The 18,541-nt window shown below is 47.0% G+C and overlaps 1 protein-coding gene across 1 annotated transcript; it reads right to left on the bottom strand.

Annotated features, from left to right (window-relative positions):
- Positions 1-1,711: 1,711 nt before the first annotated feature.
- axin2 (axin 2 (conductin, axil)) lies at positions 1,712-15,876 on the bottom strand. Its single transcript, XM_080906146.1, has 11 exons — positions 15,309-15,876; positions 13,089-14,021; positions 11,238-11,369; positions 8,991-9,093; positions 7,009-7,149; positions 6,389-6,921; positions 6,121-6,297; positions 5,814-6,029; positions 5,572-5,700; positions 4,724-4,882; positions 1,712-2,077 (listed from the first exon to the last, which is right to left on the bottom strand). The coding sequence occupies exons 2-11, from the start codon at positions 13,895-13,897 to the stop codon at positions 1,951-1,953; spliced, it is 2,526 nt and encodes an 841-aa protein (XP_080762272.1). The 5' UTR covers positions 13,898-14,021; positions 15,309-15,876; the 3' UTR covers positions 1,712-1,950.
- Positions 15,877-18,541: the final 2,665 nt, after the last annotated feature.

Raw genomic sequence — 18,541 nt, 5'->3', positions numbered from 1 at the left:
TAAATAACTGGCTAAAATGTACTTATAACATATATTTGCCAAATGTCTCATTAACACACACTTAGCTCTCCCGGTCTCTGTCTGCTTCTTCCCCTAAAACACACGGAGGCTCTAGTGGCCAAATTAATGCTGCATGTTTTCATTTCCAACAGGGAGTACATTAAGAGCTGATAATGGATGCAAATTTCTCACTGGATCCAATGAGTTTTACTCTGCGCAGCAGGGGTGTGTGTGTGTGTGGTGAAGCTGCTTCTAAACACAAGCACACACAGACGCGCCACCATCCTAATATCCCAATTAGAGCTAGCAAAGTCCAATCAAAACTCTCTTTCCATCACACACTCACACACACACAGAAACAAGAGGAAGCAATTTGCTAATTTGAAAAATAGAACATTTTATTAAAGGCTACATCTCTTCATAATTACAATAATTAAAGTACCGAGGCATCTTTTCAACTGAGCTCTATAGAACGCATAATTTACAGTTTACAAGAAGAACCAAGGAAGCCATGAAAAATACCATAAAACATAAACATGATGATACTAAAAGGCATAAAAATATCTTTTCAACATAAGGCCCCTTGTAAAAACCAAGGGAGTAACAGGACCCTGAAAACTGGGTGAAAAACATGGCAAGAATCCATGTAGGCACAGCTACTGTACTCAAATAAAGACACTATGAACATAGTGTATATATATATATATATATATATATATATATATATATATATATATATATATATATATATATATATATATATCACCACCATCATTAGCATCTGCAGCTCATAGTGCAGGCTTAAAATACTCTCAGTCACGCACACACACACACTCACTCACTAACAGGTAAGCACATAGGGGAACACATTATAGAACTTTTTCTTGGTAAATATGAATATGGTGTAAACACATTTTGGGGACTCAAAGACCTGTTCAGGGCAGTTTCCTCCTCGTAAATATATAGGCTATTTGTGCGATGCCTGCGCCGCTGAAACAAAGGCACTAAGACGTGACAGATCAAGGCTAGCTGGGCACAGTCCCAGAGTATGGAATTAAACATTAATAGCATTTTTTTCTTTTTTTCTTTTAAATTCCATAGCACACTGAAGACCCCCCCACCCCTAAGAGCAGACGGGGACACATCCACAAATAGCACTGCAGTAGTAAATATATTATCGAACTTTTAAGTGATAAGAGAGCCATTCTCAAAGCTTCAGCAGTTAGCTCTCCGGCCAGGAGAGCGGAGATGTCCCGGAGTGAGAGTGGAGTTCTTGAAGAGGTATTGTTGATGTTTACAGTTCAATATGAGGGGCTGAAAAGGAATAAAAACCTTTGCTTGAGAACTGATGCTCAGAAGGAGAGGGTTGGGTGGAGTAGGGTGGGGCGTTCACAGATGTGGATAATTCGAGAAGTTTGTCCAACTCCAAGCAGCTTGTCCATGGAAGTAGAAGAAGGATAGGATTTGGGAAAGGGGTATTTCCAATAAATAGCTATAGAAATCTTTACACAGCAATACGAGCATCACAATACAATGCAATGTACATGTATATCTGCGTATACATATTAGTAATGCGCTAGTGAGCAACTATAGGCAGACACTGGCACGGGGAGGGTTCAAGTAGGCTCTCAGTTTCAAATTAAACCCACAGCGCCCTGCTTCTTTGACAAGTGGTCATTCACCTAGAGTCTCTAGATATTCCTCTTCTGGGAAGTTTTGAGCCCAGCAGCATAAAGTCCACGTTTTCTTCACTTCTAGATGAGCTTTTCACTTGATAGTCCGGTAATGTGGATATCTTGTCCCGCTTCCAGTCCGCATGCCCAAAAACCAGCGTTCCTTCAACAACATCTCCAGTCCTTCAAGTCTTAGCTTAAAAAACACACACACACACATGTGTGAGAGCACATGAAGGAGGGCATCCGCAGAGTTATTGATCAACTCCGGCAGCGCTCACTCCATCCTCTCCACCTTTCCCAAGATCTTCCCCTCGTAGGTGGGGAGCAGGGAGCAGTCGTCGGACACCTCCTCGAACACGGCGCCGCACTCGAACTCGTCGCTGGCCTTCTTGAAGTAGTACCTGTGACCGAGAGATGAAAGCGTTAACACAAAATACTTCTCCCTTTGATTCAAGATACTTTAAAGCTCATAAACAAAAAGTCCAAAGAAAAATAAGAAAGAAAAAGAAAGCCTGATAAGTCTAACGCTCCCCTTTGAAACATAAAGTTTCATTTCCGCTATCTGCAGCCGAGCCACTGAGTACACAATCAGCCAAGTCTGCTGATACCAGGGCAGGGTGGAACCTGCTGCTGACAAGACTTGGTTTTAAACAGCAGGCTTCCTCTCTCCACATCCCTCCCTCCACTTGTTCTCTTTTACTTTTTCTCCCGTTCCTTCTCTCTCTCCCCCCCGTTGTGTTGCTGTGAGTTTTGCCCTGGCTAACAGGGGCCAATTAGACCCATGTGCAAATGAAGGGGTCCTTTGACAAAGGCTGAAATTTTGGGTGCCTGCAAGTCTGCCTGTCATTACCCCTGACTCCTACACACCCGCTCGTGCACAGGGCTTTCACTCACTCCTCATCCCCGGTTCATTATTACAGGGACAAAGAAAAGAGACAAAGTAGAGGGGGAGGAGGAGGAGGAGAACGAGCAAGCAGTATGCCGTGTGTCCTTCCTCGCCCGTGTTGACAGTGTGAGCGCTTACTGAGACCTATAGGAAGGGCAGCTGACTTTTGTGTATGTGTGCAGAAGAAGCAAACTCAGGAGGGGCTTCTCGTCAGCCATGACTTCACTGGGCCATAATGATGTAACCCCCCCCCCCCTCCCAGTCCTTATTTTAGAGGAAGAGAAATCAGCAGGGGTGGGTTGGTTAACCGGGACTCGAAATTCACTCATTAACTATGTAATGGAAAAATTCCTCGATCTGCTCAGTGTGTGGTGACTGGAATGCGGGCATGTTTGCGAGCATTTTTTGTGGTTGTTCTTTGTTTTTAAGACATGCAACACTTATAAAACCAGAACTACAGCATTGCAGAGGTGCACAAGCGTGCACGTGTGCTAATTAACACGAGGGTAATCACTAATAAAGGGCAACGACACAGGGTGTGAAATAAAGCGACCTCCTTTTAGGAAAAAGCGCGCCGATCAGATGAAATCAAAGAGCGAAGGACACGCCTGATAACTGTTCCCTCCTTGGAGAGGAAGAAAGAAAAGTCGAGCCCTCCTACTTTTAAAAAAAAAAACCAAAATCTTCAAAGAGCTATGATCGCCCTCTTTTTTTTTCTTGCTAAGAGAGACAGACAGAGACACAGAGAGCCTGAATTTCCACTGGAACATGTTTTATGTGGCTGGATCTGCCTCCCCTCCCCTTCTCCCTCCGTTTGCACTGACATCTGGCACCAATATCGTCTGGCAGGACCGAGCAGTACTGTTCTTTGTTGAACCGCTGCCATGTTGAAATGACCCAACTCCACACATTCTCTGGCTGCTATTAAAGCGCCGTGCAGCTCTCTTTCCAAAAAATGTGGATGGTATGACAGAAGAACTGAGACTGTGAGCCAGAGAGAAAAGAAGAGTAAGTAAGGGGTGTAAGGAAGGATGGGGGCAAACAGACAGATGTGGAGAACTCAGCGCTAAGTGCTTGTCACGTTTGTTGATCTGAAAATGTTGTGGACATCTGGACAGGAAGAGGTTTTGCTAAGTTCTTTTGCTTTTTCTTCTCTCCCCCCATCACCTGTAATTATTAACACAATACTTGGGCCGTGCTTATCTTGGAGACCGTGGCAGTTTAAACAATAAATGTTTGATCTTTTCCCCCCTTTAATGCCCACTGGAAAGAAACAATCAAATTAAATCTCTCTCCACAAACACACGTCGAAGCCGAGCGGCCTCGGTGAAGGCCCCGTAGCAGAGCAAACAAGCGGATCTGGCATTTAACTGTATGCCTTTCAAAAATATCCATAAAATGATTACAACATGTGTAAACACTGTGCGCGTTCAACGCAAAGCACATTAATGCGCGCTCGGGTACACGCACGCACGCACACAAGACCCCAGAGCAGGAAAAAAAGAGGCCCTGATAGCATCAGTGAAGAATTTGCACGCTGGCCATTTGTGTGAGTCTTTGTTGGTTGAAATGAAAGGGGCTGGGGCTTCAAAGCCATGTGTATTAAGTGTGCCTTAGCATGGAAATCAATACCAGATGGGACCCAAAAATCGCTCCAGTTCAAACTCTCCCACTAACCCCTGCACCACCCTCCCTCCCTCCTCTTGTCCCTTCCTTTTCACTGCACCCCTCACACCAAACGCACACTTGTCCAGAGGCCTGCCTGAGTGCAGACACCGATGGAAACAAATGCTGATATCGGTCCTTGACGTAGTCACGGAGACAGTATTTCAGGTTTTTATGCTTGCAGGTGCTGACCGCCATTCAAAGGCAGAATTTTACCACTACAGAAGGTAGTAGGGTTTATGTCTCCATCATTCTGATTGGTCACTGTGTCTAAAATGCCCTCAGGAATGTTGGACATGAAGATACTCCCACACCTTAGAAATCAAATGATCCCACTGTAAACTTTGTCTACAAGTCAGCACAAAGACTGTTTTAAATCAAGGCCAATGAACTAATCCCAGTTCATAAAAAGTTAACTGTATTTATGTCACTAAAGCTGCATCACTACTGTAAAACTTTAAAACTGATCTGTATATTTCAATGTGCCTGCACACACCTGTAGTTGCCCTTCTTGCGGAGCTGCTCTTTGAAGTGACCCAATGTCAGACTGTGGCTCTTCATGGTCCTCCGATAAGGAATCTCCTCACCGCAGAAGAAGTACGTCACCACTGTCTCCCCGCTGCTCACCGCGTGGCTTCCTGAACCCTTCTTACACCTGCCGGGAAACAAAAGACAGAGAGGAAGGGTGTCAGAAGCAGCGAGCGCTTTCGCTATACCAGACAACATCTCGACAAAAGAGAAATAAGAAGTTCTCCAACAAGCAATCTACTAAATTTTTCCCACAACAGACCAGAAATACAGTAACTAAGAGCATCCTGAGGGACGGAGTGACCCAGTGCCGTCTATAAGTTTGCGCTTGTGTTTGCACGGTTATCAATTCCCCTTCAGCTACGTCCAAGGCTTTGTAGGCCCGCTTCAGAGGAACCCTCCCTTTGCTAAGCTCTGCTCGCCCCAACCTAGTGCCAGCTCACTGAAGGACAGCCAATAAAAATGATACAGATATATGAAAAGGGATGTCTCGGTCAGGTGGTGCAGTGACTGCACACACGCACAGACACACGCTCTCCATGCACAGCACAAATGCACGCGATTCATGCAGACGTAAGAGGCAGTGCTAGGTGTACAAAGCTTTAAATAAGTGAGTGTCTGTGGGGTGTAATGTGTGTGTAGCATAGCTGCTTCTCATCTATCTGTGTGCAAGCAAATGGTGCGGGTGACAAGTGGGAAGAGTTAAAAAGGGTCAAAGTACACTTGGAAGTTGGAGGCTAGAGCTGAGAGGAGGAGGAGGAAGAAGAGCAGAAAGGAGGAGAGGAGAGGGAGGGCAGGACTGTAGAGGCATCGTACTCTTCTGATTGGAGACTGGTCGCAGGGACGCCAGCGGGGCTGGGACTGACGAGCGGCAGGGGGACAGACGCCCCGTCCTGAACAGGCATGAGGTGGGTCTTCTCTCGCTGAAGGCTGGACGCTGAATGCCTGGGAAGAGAAATGAAATAAGACTTGAGTTTAAAAAGCACATCTGGAATAGTTTGAAGTTATAACCAAGAGCGTTACTTAATAATAATCTGCTCTTTGAAGTCTGTGTGTACCTTTGCTTGGTGGGCTTGGTGGATACCTCCTCCAGTCTGCGGCAGGCCTCCTCCAGCTGTGCCAAAGTGTTGGGAGGAGGGAGCGGAGGCATAGCTGGGTCTTGGATGAATGGCTGGGCCGGCTGGTGACCACGTAGGTGGCCGCAGCTTCCACCCCCGCCCCACGTGTGTGTCTGAGTAGATGAGCCTCCAAAGGATTTCTTGGTGCTCTGGGTACTGAGAGGGAGACGAGGAAATTTGACTTTAACAACATGAAAAGGTGTCCCCAACACTCACACAGATACTCCTAGTATTATCCTCCACTCACCTGTGAGACTTGTGTCTGCCCTGTCGTTTACTTTCCAGGATCCACTGCAGCACATTCTGGGTGGGATCTGCTGTGTCAGTGGGCAGCTGTAAGGGTCCACAGTCCTCCATGCACCTCTCCGCTACTCCATCCTCAGCCCCTGAGCGACACACCCGCCTCGATAGAGAGCTTGAACGCCTGGAAGAGTAATTGCACTGCTTATTTTAAACACTGACAGAAAAGAAAAAACAAATGGGAGACAAATATGAAACAAGTGCTTGGGACTGACCCCATGCTGTTGTCTGTGGTGATGGCCCCACACATCTCTCTGCCTAGGCTGCGGCTGCGCTGGTACGGCTGACAGGGCTGGCACTCGCTGCTGCCGGAGCACACGCTGTGCACCCTGAGGGCTGCCTCCCTTTCGATCTGCTCTTTAGACTTCGGACCAGCGTGATGGTGGATGTAGTGATGGTGGATGTGTTTCGTGCTCTGCCTGCTTACGAGGGTTCTGTTGGGACCCAGGGACAGGGTAATCGCCCCTTGGTCGGGACTGGATGCAGACGAACTGGAGGGCCCAGTTCTCACCAGGCCCTTGACACTGAAGCCAGCACGCGTGAAAGGCCGGTGTTCTGGCGAGCTGGATCGAGGGGAATGCCGGATCACGGCCGGGGACTGGCACCCGGGGGTCTTCAGGACGCGGGAAAGGTGTTCGTCCAGGATGGCCTGGGGGTCCTCGTCAGAGGAGCCAGAGAGGAGGGGTAAGGAGTGGGGTGAGAGCGCGGGAGCACTTCCCATGATCTCGGCATCTTCTCTTTCCTCCTCCTGATAAAAACAAGGCAAACTAAGTCAAGGCCAGAACAAAACATCTTCATCTTTCATTTCTTCAGTAAGAACCAGAGTCACACAAACCTCCTGAATCTGCTGCAGCCTCTCCTCCAACGTGTTCATGGTTTCCTGCTGCCTCTTCAGGTTCTCCAGGCGGGCGATGAGCTGGGCTGCAAACTGTGCTGGCTCCATTGGTATCATCTCTTTTGGTGGATGGCGAGTACGCTGTAGAGGAGATATATAAAAAAAAGAAGATATATAAGAAACTGCAAGACTCATGCCATCCCTCCATTACTATAGCACTTCACATCATCTATAGCATGCATTTCCCACTAAAGGCAGTTCTGATCAGGGCACTCGCACTGGCACCTATGGCTACAGGGCTGTTTTCAGGGGTTGGCAGGCCTGGTGCATGGTCATGCTGGGCCAGGGCCTCGGCTGGTTCCTTCTGTCATCATCAGCAGGCCTCTTTAAAGTCAGCTCACTTCAAAGCCTTCCTCGTCAAATATCAAACACACAGTGGGGGGAGAATAGAGCGGCTGAGGGGGGGATGGAGGGATAGATTGATGGGAAGCAGTGGCTTTACATCTAGAAATAAAAGCCACATATCGACAGGGGGTGGAAGAGAACTCCAGGGAGGAAAAGGATGAGGGATTAAAAAAAAGAAAAAGAAACTGGGAGAAGTTGAGATGTGTGTGGGAGAAAAACGAAGAGAGGGAAGGACTGAAGGAAAGAGATAAAGGTGCCAGAAAAACAGGATGGGAGATCAGAAAGGTTGAGGTAATTTAGCCCCACCCCCACACGCTGGGCATCTTTAACGTACAGTAAAGTGACAGCATGAGATTGGGTGCATACGCACGCATCTTAAATTATTTTTGCACTTGGGTTTTCTTGATTCTCTCCCCCCCCCCAATTTCTCATAAGCCTTTGTAGTCGGGATAAAGGGGAGAAAAAAGTGAGAAAAAGAGGAGCTGTCTGATGGTGCCTGGAGCTGGTGCACCATGGGAATGGCAGCCATCGCCAAAAATCAGACGGGAAACAAAAACAAGAATAAAAGCCAACAAAGAAGAAAATAAAGCAAAAGGGGGAGAGTGAGTGAAAGCGGCGAGATCCAACAGCAACAGTTACTGCATACCTCATAATGTGGAAAAAAAGGGAGTTACTTTAAGTTTGTTTTAACAAGCTGCTTCTGTTACAGCTACTACTGCAAGTTGTGGCCCCCCCCCCCCGCCTTCGATTCGGACTTTTTTTTCCTCTCAACATGAAGTTAGCTTCTCTTAAGCCTTAAGCTACAAACTCCCCTCTGACCTGTTGAGAGCTCACATGACATGCTCAAACTCTTCCCCTTAGATCCTTCACTTTTAGGGGAGGGGGCTGGCTGAGCATTTGTGTTTCTGTATGTGTGTGTGTGCTGGGGGTTGGAAGGGTGGCGGGGCTGTGAAAAAAAGGGGGAGAAAAAAAGGGGGCCAGCTCTGCTGGAAGTTGTCACTTCCCTGTGCGTTTGTTCCATTCATCCGTGGATCAAAGCGCCGCGTGTGCGTGAATGTGCGTGCGTGTGAATGTGTCTGAGTATCTTTGTGTTTTTGTTGAGGAACCGGGCTGATTTCAGAGCCCTCGGGATAAAGCGGCAGAGATCTTCCTCATCTCTCTCTGTTCTCCATATTTACACCATCGGTGGGGAAGAAAAACCCTGGTGTGTTCCGAGCGCTGCGGCGATAAACAGCTTAGAGACCCCCCCCGTCTCCCGCAGACTTCAAGGAACCCTAATGGGGGTGCAGGTGACACCAAAGGTAGGGAGCGGGGTTGTGTTTGCATGCGAGCTTATGTGAATGTGTGTGTATGTGTGTGTGCGAGAGAGAGAGTGGGAGGCTGGGTCTTTGACGTTACTCTTTAGATCTTTGCTGGCGTTGTTGAATTGAAGATGCCAAATACAGTTTGTGCAATACTATTCATAGAACCCAGAGAGACCCGAACACAGGGTGGTATGGAGACTTCTGAGCATGTGTATGTGAAGTTATGCATGTACGTATGCACGTGAGTGTGTCTGTGTGCGTTTGTGTACTTACAGGAAAAGCAGGGAGCGAGACTTGGCTGTTCATCCTCATGTTTCGCTGCATCTCCCTCTGTAGCTGCTTCTTGGAGCCCAGTTTATATGGAGGGATGCCATCTCTGGGGAGGGGGAGAGGGGGGTACGCAGACAGACCACAAAGGTCAATTACCCAATCGGATACATCATTAAAGACCAAACAGACATTCAGGAAGAAGCTTGTTAGCCAAATGGGCAGATCAAACACAGTTCAGGCAAGAACAAATCTAATTTATTAATTCTCCAATTCATTTAGCTTTTCATGTTTCAGGCTTAATCTGAGAACAAAAAGGCTACTCAGAGGTAAATTATGACAGCATTTCCGCCTCCGAGCGGCTCGGGTTACGCTGCAATGAGTAAGGTTTTATTTGCCCTAGAAACGACACTCATTTTCAGGGCTGGCTCCAGCACAACACTGGGCACCCTGCTGGTCATTTCCTTTCACCAGCATACACACAAATGCACACTGCAGTTACTGTGCTCCACTTTAAGTAGCGTCAGCATTAGCATCTCCCTCCTGACTTTTATGGTAAGCTGAGGACACAGTTAGCATTAGCTACTCATTATGCTTTTTCAAAGAGTTACTGCAGGATAGGACCCAAGGGTGCAGGTAACCTGGTTAAGTCTGAGGGGATGAAGGGCTGACTGACTCAAACAAAAAACAAAAAAGAGGGAATCAAACAACAAACAGCAGAGCTTCAAACTGAAGCACTTGACAGTGTAAAACAATCTCTTTCCTTCCATGCTAAACAGCAGTTTCCTGGTGACCTAGCCTAACTGAAAAGCACTTTTCCACTTTTGCTTTGAAATGCCACAGTCATGCGCATAAGCAACCACCCCTCCCTCCCCTCCCCAATCTTCATTTGGCAAGCGCTGCTGCAGCCAGCCTCTGATCTCCGCACATCAAAAGGCTGGTTTGTAAGATAAGGTAATGTTTGAAGTCTGCGCAGCTGCATTCCCCAGCGTCCAAGCAAATCCATAAATAAGATATAAGCAAAAATCCCCCCTCCGCTACTCTCTTTCTCTTCCCACCCAACCGCCTCCTCCCCCGTTGCGTTTTCCCTTTTCTCTCTTTTTTTCTCCTCTTTATCTGTAAATGAAATTCAAATGTTTATGGGTCTTTTTTTAACTGACCTAAAGCGGCGAGGCAGATATTCAGATCAAGGCTAGAACGGGCAGAAAATGAGGTGGAGAAGCTGCGCCCCTGTGGCCAGGGCTTTGTCACTGGCTCTGGGCAAAGTACAGCGGAACAGGGCAATATAGGCCTCGGTCTCTTTGAAGCAAGGCTGTGTAGTGATATGCCAGAACAGAGGACATCCCATTGTAAAAAAAAAAAAGCCTTTACAGCTGCCATACTTATGTGTAACCCAGCCCCATTAATTCAGCTGAACAACCATGTGTCAGTCTTTGAGTTTCATTAGCTTGGTCATAGTTACTGCATCCATCCATGCCTCGACAACCCCACCTACCTCCTCTTTACTCGAGGTAAAGAGCAACTTGTTGCACCAACTTTTCTTTTTGCTTTGCGTCCAAAAGCCAGCTGACTAAAGCACATCTGGCCTTGAGCTGTGCACCACGCAATGACTTCATAGCACCTTGTCACTTGAGAGACATGTGATTACGCCAAGCAATCCTTTAGAAGAACGAGCGCCAAGGCACGTACACAGATAAGCGCAAACCACATGTACAGCATGAGCGACTGATTTGTAAGTTCCTCGATAAGTGATCAATCAGAGCTAATTTAGACAAATGTCAACTTTTAAAAATGAGGTTTTCTTGATTTTCTTCACTGCAACAAGCATCTTGGTGACAGTGGAGAAGAAATACTCCCTAATAGCAGGAAAAGAGAGCCCCAGCAGGGCAAGACTCAGCAAGAGGCTAATCAGAAAGTGTAACAAGCAAATCAGCTGACATCAAAACACTGCTCATGCCCACAGATGCATAAAATGTAAAGTTACTATACTCATTCCTTCTAATCGACTCAAAGTCTTCCTGCATATACACTCCAGTGGCAAAGTCAAAAGTGTGTTATGGTGGAGCTTAGCATTAATCTAGACCACGTCCTGGATACTGGAGTGCATCTTTGGTTGTTTTTTAAGGTGCCACAATCCATCAATGGCAAGCTATTCTTCCAGTATGGCTACAGCTTCAAACAGAAAGCTCTTTGGGATTTGCTCTCATTTTTGCACACACACACATAACGCATGTTTGGATAAGATTCACTTACACACTGCTGTCAGTCACGGACATGGCGTCATCAGTCAAGGCGTCACTGGAAACCTCGCTGTCATTCGTGCTGCTGACAGGAGCGAAAGAGCCTGAATGGCAGGGGTTGAGTGAGTCTCCTCTCTTGTATGACCTGAGAAGTTTCCAACAAAAATCAGATTAATATGAATCAATATCCAACAGGTGGGTACAATTCACTGTGTTTCTGTCATTTTGAGAAGGTGACATCAAAACAAGCTGCATCTTCTAATGTTTCAGAGAACTATAACTATAGCCTCACTCATCTGCTCCCAACAACAACGAATGGATGTGACAGAGCAGTCTGAGGCCTGGGAAAACTTCAGTTTTCTCCTTATTGCTTCTTAAATATCCCATAACTTCTCTTTCCATTTCCCCGGCATACATCTCCCGCTGTGTATGCATTCTTGCCACGGTACAGGAGGAGAGGAAAGGAGGGGGAATGACCCAAAAAAGGAAAAAAGTATGGAGTGGGATGCATGAGAGTGTGTCAGAGAAGGAAACAAAGGGGAGAGGTGGGTTCTTCACGAGGAAGCAGAAACGCAGCATGACTAAAGCTGTAGGCCCCCAGCTCCGGGCTGACCTTCAGAGGGGCTCGCAAAGAGTCAGGTATTTAACACAGCTGGCCTTGCATTCTTCCCTCCCTGCCTCTTTCACCCCCTCATTTATGCTTTCTCCTCCCTCCCTTTCTTTTATGCATCCCACCCCTACCCCACCACCTCCTTTCCCTCTGTCCTTCCTTCCTTTCGCTCCCTTTCCCCCTTCCCACCTCCTCCTCCCCATCTTCACTCTCGCTCCAAAAGCATGCCTCGTAGTCCCTATCCCTGAGTTTTCAAAGGAAAAAGATAAAAGTAGAGAAGGCGGGTGGGTTGGGGTGGGGGGAACGCAGCGAAGGAGGGAATCAGAGGAGAATTGACGCAAACAAGAAAAGAGGGAAGAAGAGAGTGAAGAAGGTTTTTTGGCGGGGAGGTGGTGGTGGTGGTGGTGGGTGTTGATTCTGCACTGTAGCTGGTGCCGTTTGTTATGTTTTTTTTTTTAAGAGAATCTGAGTCAGATGAGAAGAGGTAAGGGGAGAGGAAAGGAGAAAAAAAGGGGAGGGGGAGAAATTAAGAGCACATGTTTTGAATCTGAAAGGGTGACAACAATGGGAGGGCAGAGAAAAGGGAGAGCTGCCAATCCCTGCTGTCCTGAGCAGGTAGCTGTCAGCTTAGCTCAGCCTGTCACCGTAAGTTAGCAACAGGAACATCAGAGGATGCCCCAGAGTTGACACTGCTGTCTTTGCTGTCCTTTTAACTCATGAATCACTTCAATTTATTTGGGCTGCAGTCTTAATCTAAAACACCCTCCTTTAAATGCAACGTGGAAAAAAACGAGAAAAGGGCCTAGCAAGCACCCGAGTGAGACTACAAAACAGCCACTTCAAAGTGCCATCTATAGCTCTGCTATACATTTATCTCTCTGCCAAAAGCTTGAGGACAGCGTGGTACAAGAGAAGGCATAGCACAGCAATGTCATCATCTATTATTTGCTGGCTGGGGCCAGAGCCAGCGTGCTCTGTGAACTTTTCCTGTGGAAGACGATCCCTCACTCTGCGGAACTATTTCAAAGCCCCGGAAATCCAGGCGAGCGCCAGCAGAGGGCTGCTGCTGCTGGAGACGGTGAGAGAGGGGGCCAGAGTGAAAGACAGGGAGGGGGTAGGCTGACCAGTTTTCTGCAAACTAATGTGGTGTTGAGAAAAAGCACTTGTACAGGAGAGAAATGCTTGCACGGTTGCCTCTGGTGTGCAACAACAGGTTTACACTTTGCACCAGAAAACAGAGTAAAAGCGCCATACCTGAATCCCCCGTCCATCACCTCCACTGCCCTCAGGGAAATGGGGGCCCTCTGCGCTTTAGCCGAAAGTCCAATAAGTGCTTTAGCTTTCAAATCACAACTCCACTCCTCCTCCTCGTTGAGCGTGGGCAGGTATCCACATACAACTTTCAGGTCCGCCAGCCCGTTCGAGTTGACGTGACTCGGGTTCTCTCCCCCAGTTCTCACGAACTCGAGGTAAATGTCAGAGGTCAGAAACATCTGGTACGCGTTCTCCTCCATGTCGGTCTGGATCTCGGTCTGCGCCTGGTCGAACATGGCAGAGTCTATGTGCTGCTTCTTAATATTATCCCGTATGTAGGTTTTCGTCGCGGGCTTCAACTGTTTGGCGACAATGCTGTTGTTTTCGATGTAGCGCTTGTAAATTGCTTTGGCGACTCTCTGCGTTTTGGTATCCTTGAGGTCCATCTGCCTGAATCCATTGCAGGCGAACCAAAAGTCTAAAGTGTCCACACATTTTTCTCGCTCCAGGAATGTCCTAAAAAGAAGAGCGCCGTCCTGGTCCCCGAGGAGAGAGTGCAGAGACTTTGTCCACCGGGAAAGCGGGGAATCCGGGGAGGCACTCCCCTCTGGCTCCCCGAGACCATCCTCGTTCCTCCTCGCAGAGGAACCCGGAGAGCCGAGCAGAACGGATTTGGGGGACTCCAGGGGTTTCATTACTGGGAGTTTGCCGGGGTAGCAGGGCGCGTCGCCCTCCTCCCCGGGCACAGGGGGTCGAGGCGCATCTTCGCGAAAACTACTGGCGATATGGTCCATAAGCGCCCGGCTCATGGCTCTGACGGCAGAAAGGAGAGAGCCCGCGTGTGTGCTGTTCCGCCTCCTCTGAGCTTCTACTGTAATCTCCTCACTCTCTTATGTCAGCGGGGGGGCTTCTCTCTGGCTGCCCGGCTTCTCTCTGAAACACAAAGTATTGATCTAATCAAAACCAGATCCGCCCCAACTTCAAAGGGGGGCAGAAACGCAGACCCTCGCTGACTTTTACAGAAACAGACAGACTAGTTCAGATTTGGGGGGGAGAGAAAAAAAAATCCAGCGGCAGCAGAATTACATAAACAGCACTTCTTCATATCTCAACTAAGGGATATGATTTCTACAGAAGTTGGTTAAATTAAAACATTTAACAAGAGGGGAAGGGGGGCACCCACCTAAGCGATGTCTGTACTGGATCGCCGCCATCCTTTTCGATAACATCACGAGAAGTAGTAATTACATGCACGTCAAAGTGGGTTAAGACCTGAGCGCCAATTAATAAGACATGTACCCTCCCCAACTCCTCTCCCTCCCAATAAAATGCCAAAGCATTACGCACGGACGCCGCTTCCTGATCGTTTTACCCCTACCATCCCTGCCACTCTCTCACTTCTCTACGTCTCATCTTAAAAAAAAATACACCAAATCGAGCCACTGCTTCAAGTACCTGTAGGACACCGATGTGGGACAAACTCCAAGTGATGGAAAAACGTGACCGAAATAGTTAATACGGGCAGCAAGGCTGCTGCTTGTGGAGCTTTAGCCTCCACAACTGTTTAAAACATCCCCCAGTTTGTTGCACAGAAGATCGCTACAACGTGTCCCCGAAGCATCAGCGGTAGTTACAGTGTATTAGCGGCTGCTGTGCAACCTTGAACATGTCACTTAGTATCACCGATCCACCGCTCGACTGTTAAACATGTCAAGAGATTAGAAAAAAAGAGCTCGTGGCACAGCTACAAGTCAAAAGCTTCCCACAGGATACCGAAAAATGAAAGAAAGAGAATGATAACGCACATTACACCCCCACACACTTGTCACATATTTCTTTAACGCTGCGTTTAAAGACGAAACAAGCCCTGGTTTAAAAAATAAATAAATAAACGTCCACACTCCAAGTGCACCGAAGTCTCTGATCTGTCTGATCTTGTGAGGGGAAGAAAGTCACACGCACACACGCACACACACACATAGAAACGACCACTTACTTCAATATGTACAAATATAAGTACGAAATATTATCGCAAAGGAAATTTCCGTGAACACGGCACAGAGATGACTCAGTTCCTCCTTGGGCTTTAAAAGTAAGAAAAGCGACCAATCATCCCCCCTCCCCAACCCTCAGAACATTACTTCAAAGGCGAGTCAACAGCACATCAAAGAGAACTCCAATGGGGGCCACTTTGAGGAGGCACACACTCTTGCAACTTACCATCGATCCACGAGTTCTTCAGCTCGAATTAAAACTCCGGGTTTCTTCTTTTCTTCCCTTCTCCCTCCACAAACACATACACACACATACAAAAATTCGCTTATAATCCACAATGCTGGTCTCCTCAGCGCGTCCACATACAGTCCGTTCAGGTTCGAGTCGGTTTACAGAGAAAAAAAATGCACTCGAGAGAGGAAGAAAAAAATATATATCGCTTTTCTGCCTCCTCCTTTTCTCCTCCCTATGGTTTCAGGCTGCCATGCCGCACGGTAGATCTCTCCTGTAGGCGACTCCAACACCAACTGAACCGAGAGGCTGGAGCAGCGCACTTCAAAGTGAGGAACCGACTGCCGGGTCCCGGCAGCTGCATAAAAAACAATTGCAACCTCGTGCCTTCAAAAAAAAAAGAAAAGAAAAGAAAAAAGCGAAACAAGTGGTGGAGACCCCACAGTTTTGTGCAGTTACTGGTGACGAAATATTGTTTAAAGGCTGCTCGGTTTATTTTCTGACCTTTCCCTCCCCATCTTTTGGCAAGCTTTCCTTAGACCACGAAGTTGTAGCTACAGTGTGAGGACCTTATCAAAGACAGGCAATCTTGAGCCAACTCCCCGAGGCTTTGGAGCGTCAGAAGTAACTGATCTGCCGCCCCAATGGCATTATCGCTACAATCCCTCTGTTGCTACATAAACTTTAAAGACGCGGGCATTTTTTCCTTTTCTTTTCTTTCATGGGGTTGCACAATAAATGCAACGGCGCGTTTCAAAATAGCACGTGTAATATGGACAAATATGATTTTTTTTTGTTTTTTTAGGGGGGTGGCTGGGGGGCAAACATCCTGCAGAGTAATGAAAGTTTCATTGAACCGCTGCAGGATTCAAAGATACTGAAGGGAATTCCCAACAATGGAAACGTGTGTTTTGACTCAAGGACAGTCACTTTACCATCTCTAGTGCTTATAAAGATACAGTGTGTTGCCATAGGAAAGGAAATCACAGTGCTGTTATCACTCCACAGCTCCTACCAGTGGCTTAGAAGGGCACGTGCATACACAGCAGATTAAAACATCTGCTCACTGTGGATAAGTTCACTGACAGATGTTATCACATCATTTAAGCAGCACAAGAATAAGTCCTCTTTGCACTTCTGACTATGCAGCTCTCTACTCCTTAACTGCACTGTTGAGATAACACGAAAAGGGGGTTGGAAAGCAGCTCAGGCAGCCAAAATGTCCATCAAGATGGACATTTTAGAAGCTGCACTTCCTTTATTTGTACCGTGGTGGCTACAGTAGTGTTGATAGTGTTTATTGGACAGACTCAGTGGTGTTTTGGAGGGGTCTTTAGTGTTCAAATGAGCCACCACAGGGGACCCTTTGTGCAAGATGCCTGCCTATGTTCTTGAAAGAGAGACAGTAGGTGTCTGTGTGTGTCCTTGTTGTCTCAGCGGACAGGGATCCAAAAAAGAAGGAAAAAAAAGTACAGTACAAAGATGGAAACCACTTTGATCAGCCTGTTTGCTAAAGGTGCTTTGAGACTTTCTCCCTTGATGCCTCTTTTCCCATCAAGGTTAATAAAAGAGAAAATTGGAAGAGGCCATGATGACTAAGGGATTACTCATCATTCAAAGGTCACTTTACCGCCTTCAAATTCTGTCACATCCTGCACATTCCCATTGTGTCTATTTCAAACACGCTATCCCGGCAAAAAGTTGAACAGCCGTGTAGCCCAGCAGATACTCCTACAGTTTCTCAGGGAGGACATATGGAAAATTTGTCATGTAAACTCAACCAGCTTTATGAGGAAGCTGTAACACTTGAAAAGCAATGAATAAACACTGGAATTGGGTCAAAAGAATAAACTGCCACCAAAATCTGTGTGTTTGATGAAGGAGAAAACCCTGTCCCATGAAAGACATTAATAATAATAATAATAATGAGTCAGACTTGGAGCGAGAGAAATGTTAGCACAAGCACAATTTCTTATCTCACAAAAATCTACATAGCAGAGGTCTCTGTGCAGGTTATACAGGTCATCTGGGTAATATACCAACAGCACCTCTGACAGAGTGAGTCTTTGTTAACTTTGGACAGCCAGGGCTGACCTCTGACAGTAAACACATCAGGGTGGAAGACATCACCAGGGTGATGGTAGGGACCCCCTGCCGGTACCAGGGGCCAGTTGGACCCTCGTGTCCTGCCTCTTCAACCCCCTCCGTGGTTCAACTGGTCGGATTTTCCCTGCTGCCCCTCAGGAGCTGACCTCAGGTCTGTGACCAGCCAGAGACCGGGGCTGCCCAGGGGTTTCTGTCTCCTATAAAAAGATCTTTGAAAAGAGAGGCTTCAAGGGGAGAGGTTATGGGATGTAACTGTCTCTCTTTATGGGCAGATATTATTACAGGGACAGGTCAAATTCAGACCTGCTACAAAGAGCTCTATAAATAGAGACGGTTGGATTGGGAGGGAGGGGGAGTCACATAAATCAGGTGTAAGCCCATTACTTCTTTAATGTTGACTGCTTTTTTCTCTCCATGCGCAACATGGATCTCAATACTTCACCTTAAGTCATATTTGATGGGAAACATTCTGACAAATGAAAGACTGAGAGCATTTTTCTCCCATATCGGCTTCTCTTCATTGGCTCCCTGTTAAATCCAGAATCAACTTTAAATTTACTTTATCTTTCTCCTCACACACAAAGTCCTGAATAATCAGGCCTCATCTTATCTTGAAGACTTCATAGTACCATATCACACCAGTAGAGCACTTTATTCTCAGAGTGCTGGGATATTACTTTCTGGGATATTTAAAAGTAGAATGGGAGGCAGCACCTTCAGCTTTCAGGCTGCTGTTCTGTGGAATCAGCTCCCAGTTTGGATTGGGAGACACTCTGTCTACTTTTAAGATTAGGCTTAAAAAATGAGCTTTTTGATAAAGCATATAATTAGGACTGGATCAGGTGACCCTGAATCCTCCCTTAATTATGCTGAATAAGCGTCGCCTGCTGAGAGTTTCTTCTTCACTCACTATGTGTTTATACACCTCTCTGCATTTAATATTAATTATTAATCTCTGGCTCTTTCACAGAATCTTTTATCTTATCGTTCCCCCCCCCCCCCCCCCCCCCCCCCTTACCCCCATCCGGTCACAGCAGATGGGTTACCTCTCCCTCTCCTCTTCCTGTTAAAAGGGAGTTTTTCCTTCCCACTGTCGCCAAGCGGTTGCTCATAGGAGGTCG

Source organism: Rhamphochromis sp. 'chilingali' (genome assembly GCF_963969265.1).
Source record: "Rhamphochromis sp. 'chilingali' genome assembly, chromosome: 15".
Classification (NCBI taxonomy): domain Eukaryota; kingdom Metazoa; phylum Chordata; class Actinopteri; order Cichliformes; family Cichlidae; genus Rhamphochromis; species Rhamphochromis sp. 'chilingali'.
Note: the sequence above shows the minus strand (reverse complement) of the source record. Positions and strands in the feature narration are given on the sequence as shown.

What these genes read in the sequence shown, in the direction of transcription:
- axin2 (XM_080906146.1), bottom strand. Translation starts at nt 13,897, where the DNA reads ATGAGCCGGGCGCTTATGGACCATATCGCCAGTAGTTTTCGCGAAGAT. An exon ending in TCTCGCTCCCTGCTTTTCCT is followed by an intron (nt 7,150 to 8,990) that starts GTAAGTACACAA and finishes TCTCCTCTACAG; the next exon opens with CGTACTCGCCATCCACCAAA. An exon ending in ACCACAGACAACAGCATGGG is followed by an intron (nt 6,298 to 6,388) that starts GTCAGTCCCAAG and finishes TTACTCTTCCAG; the next exon opens with GCGTTCAAGCTCTCTATCGA.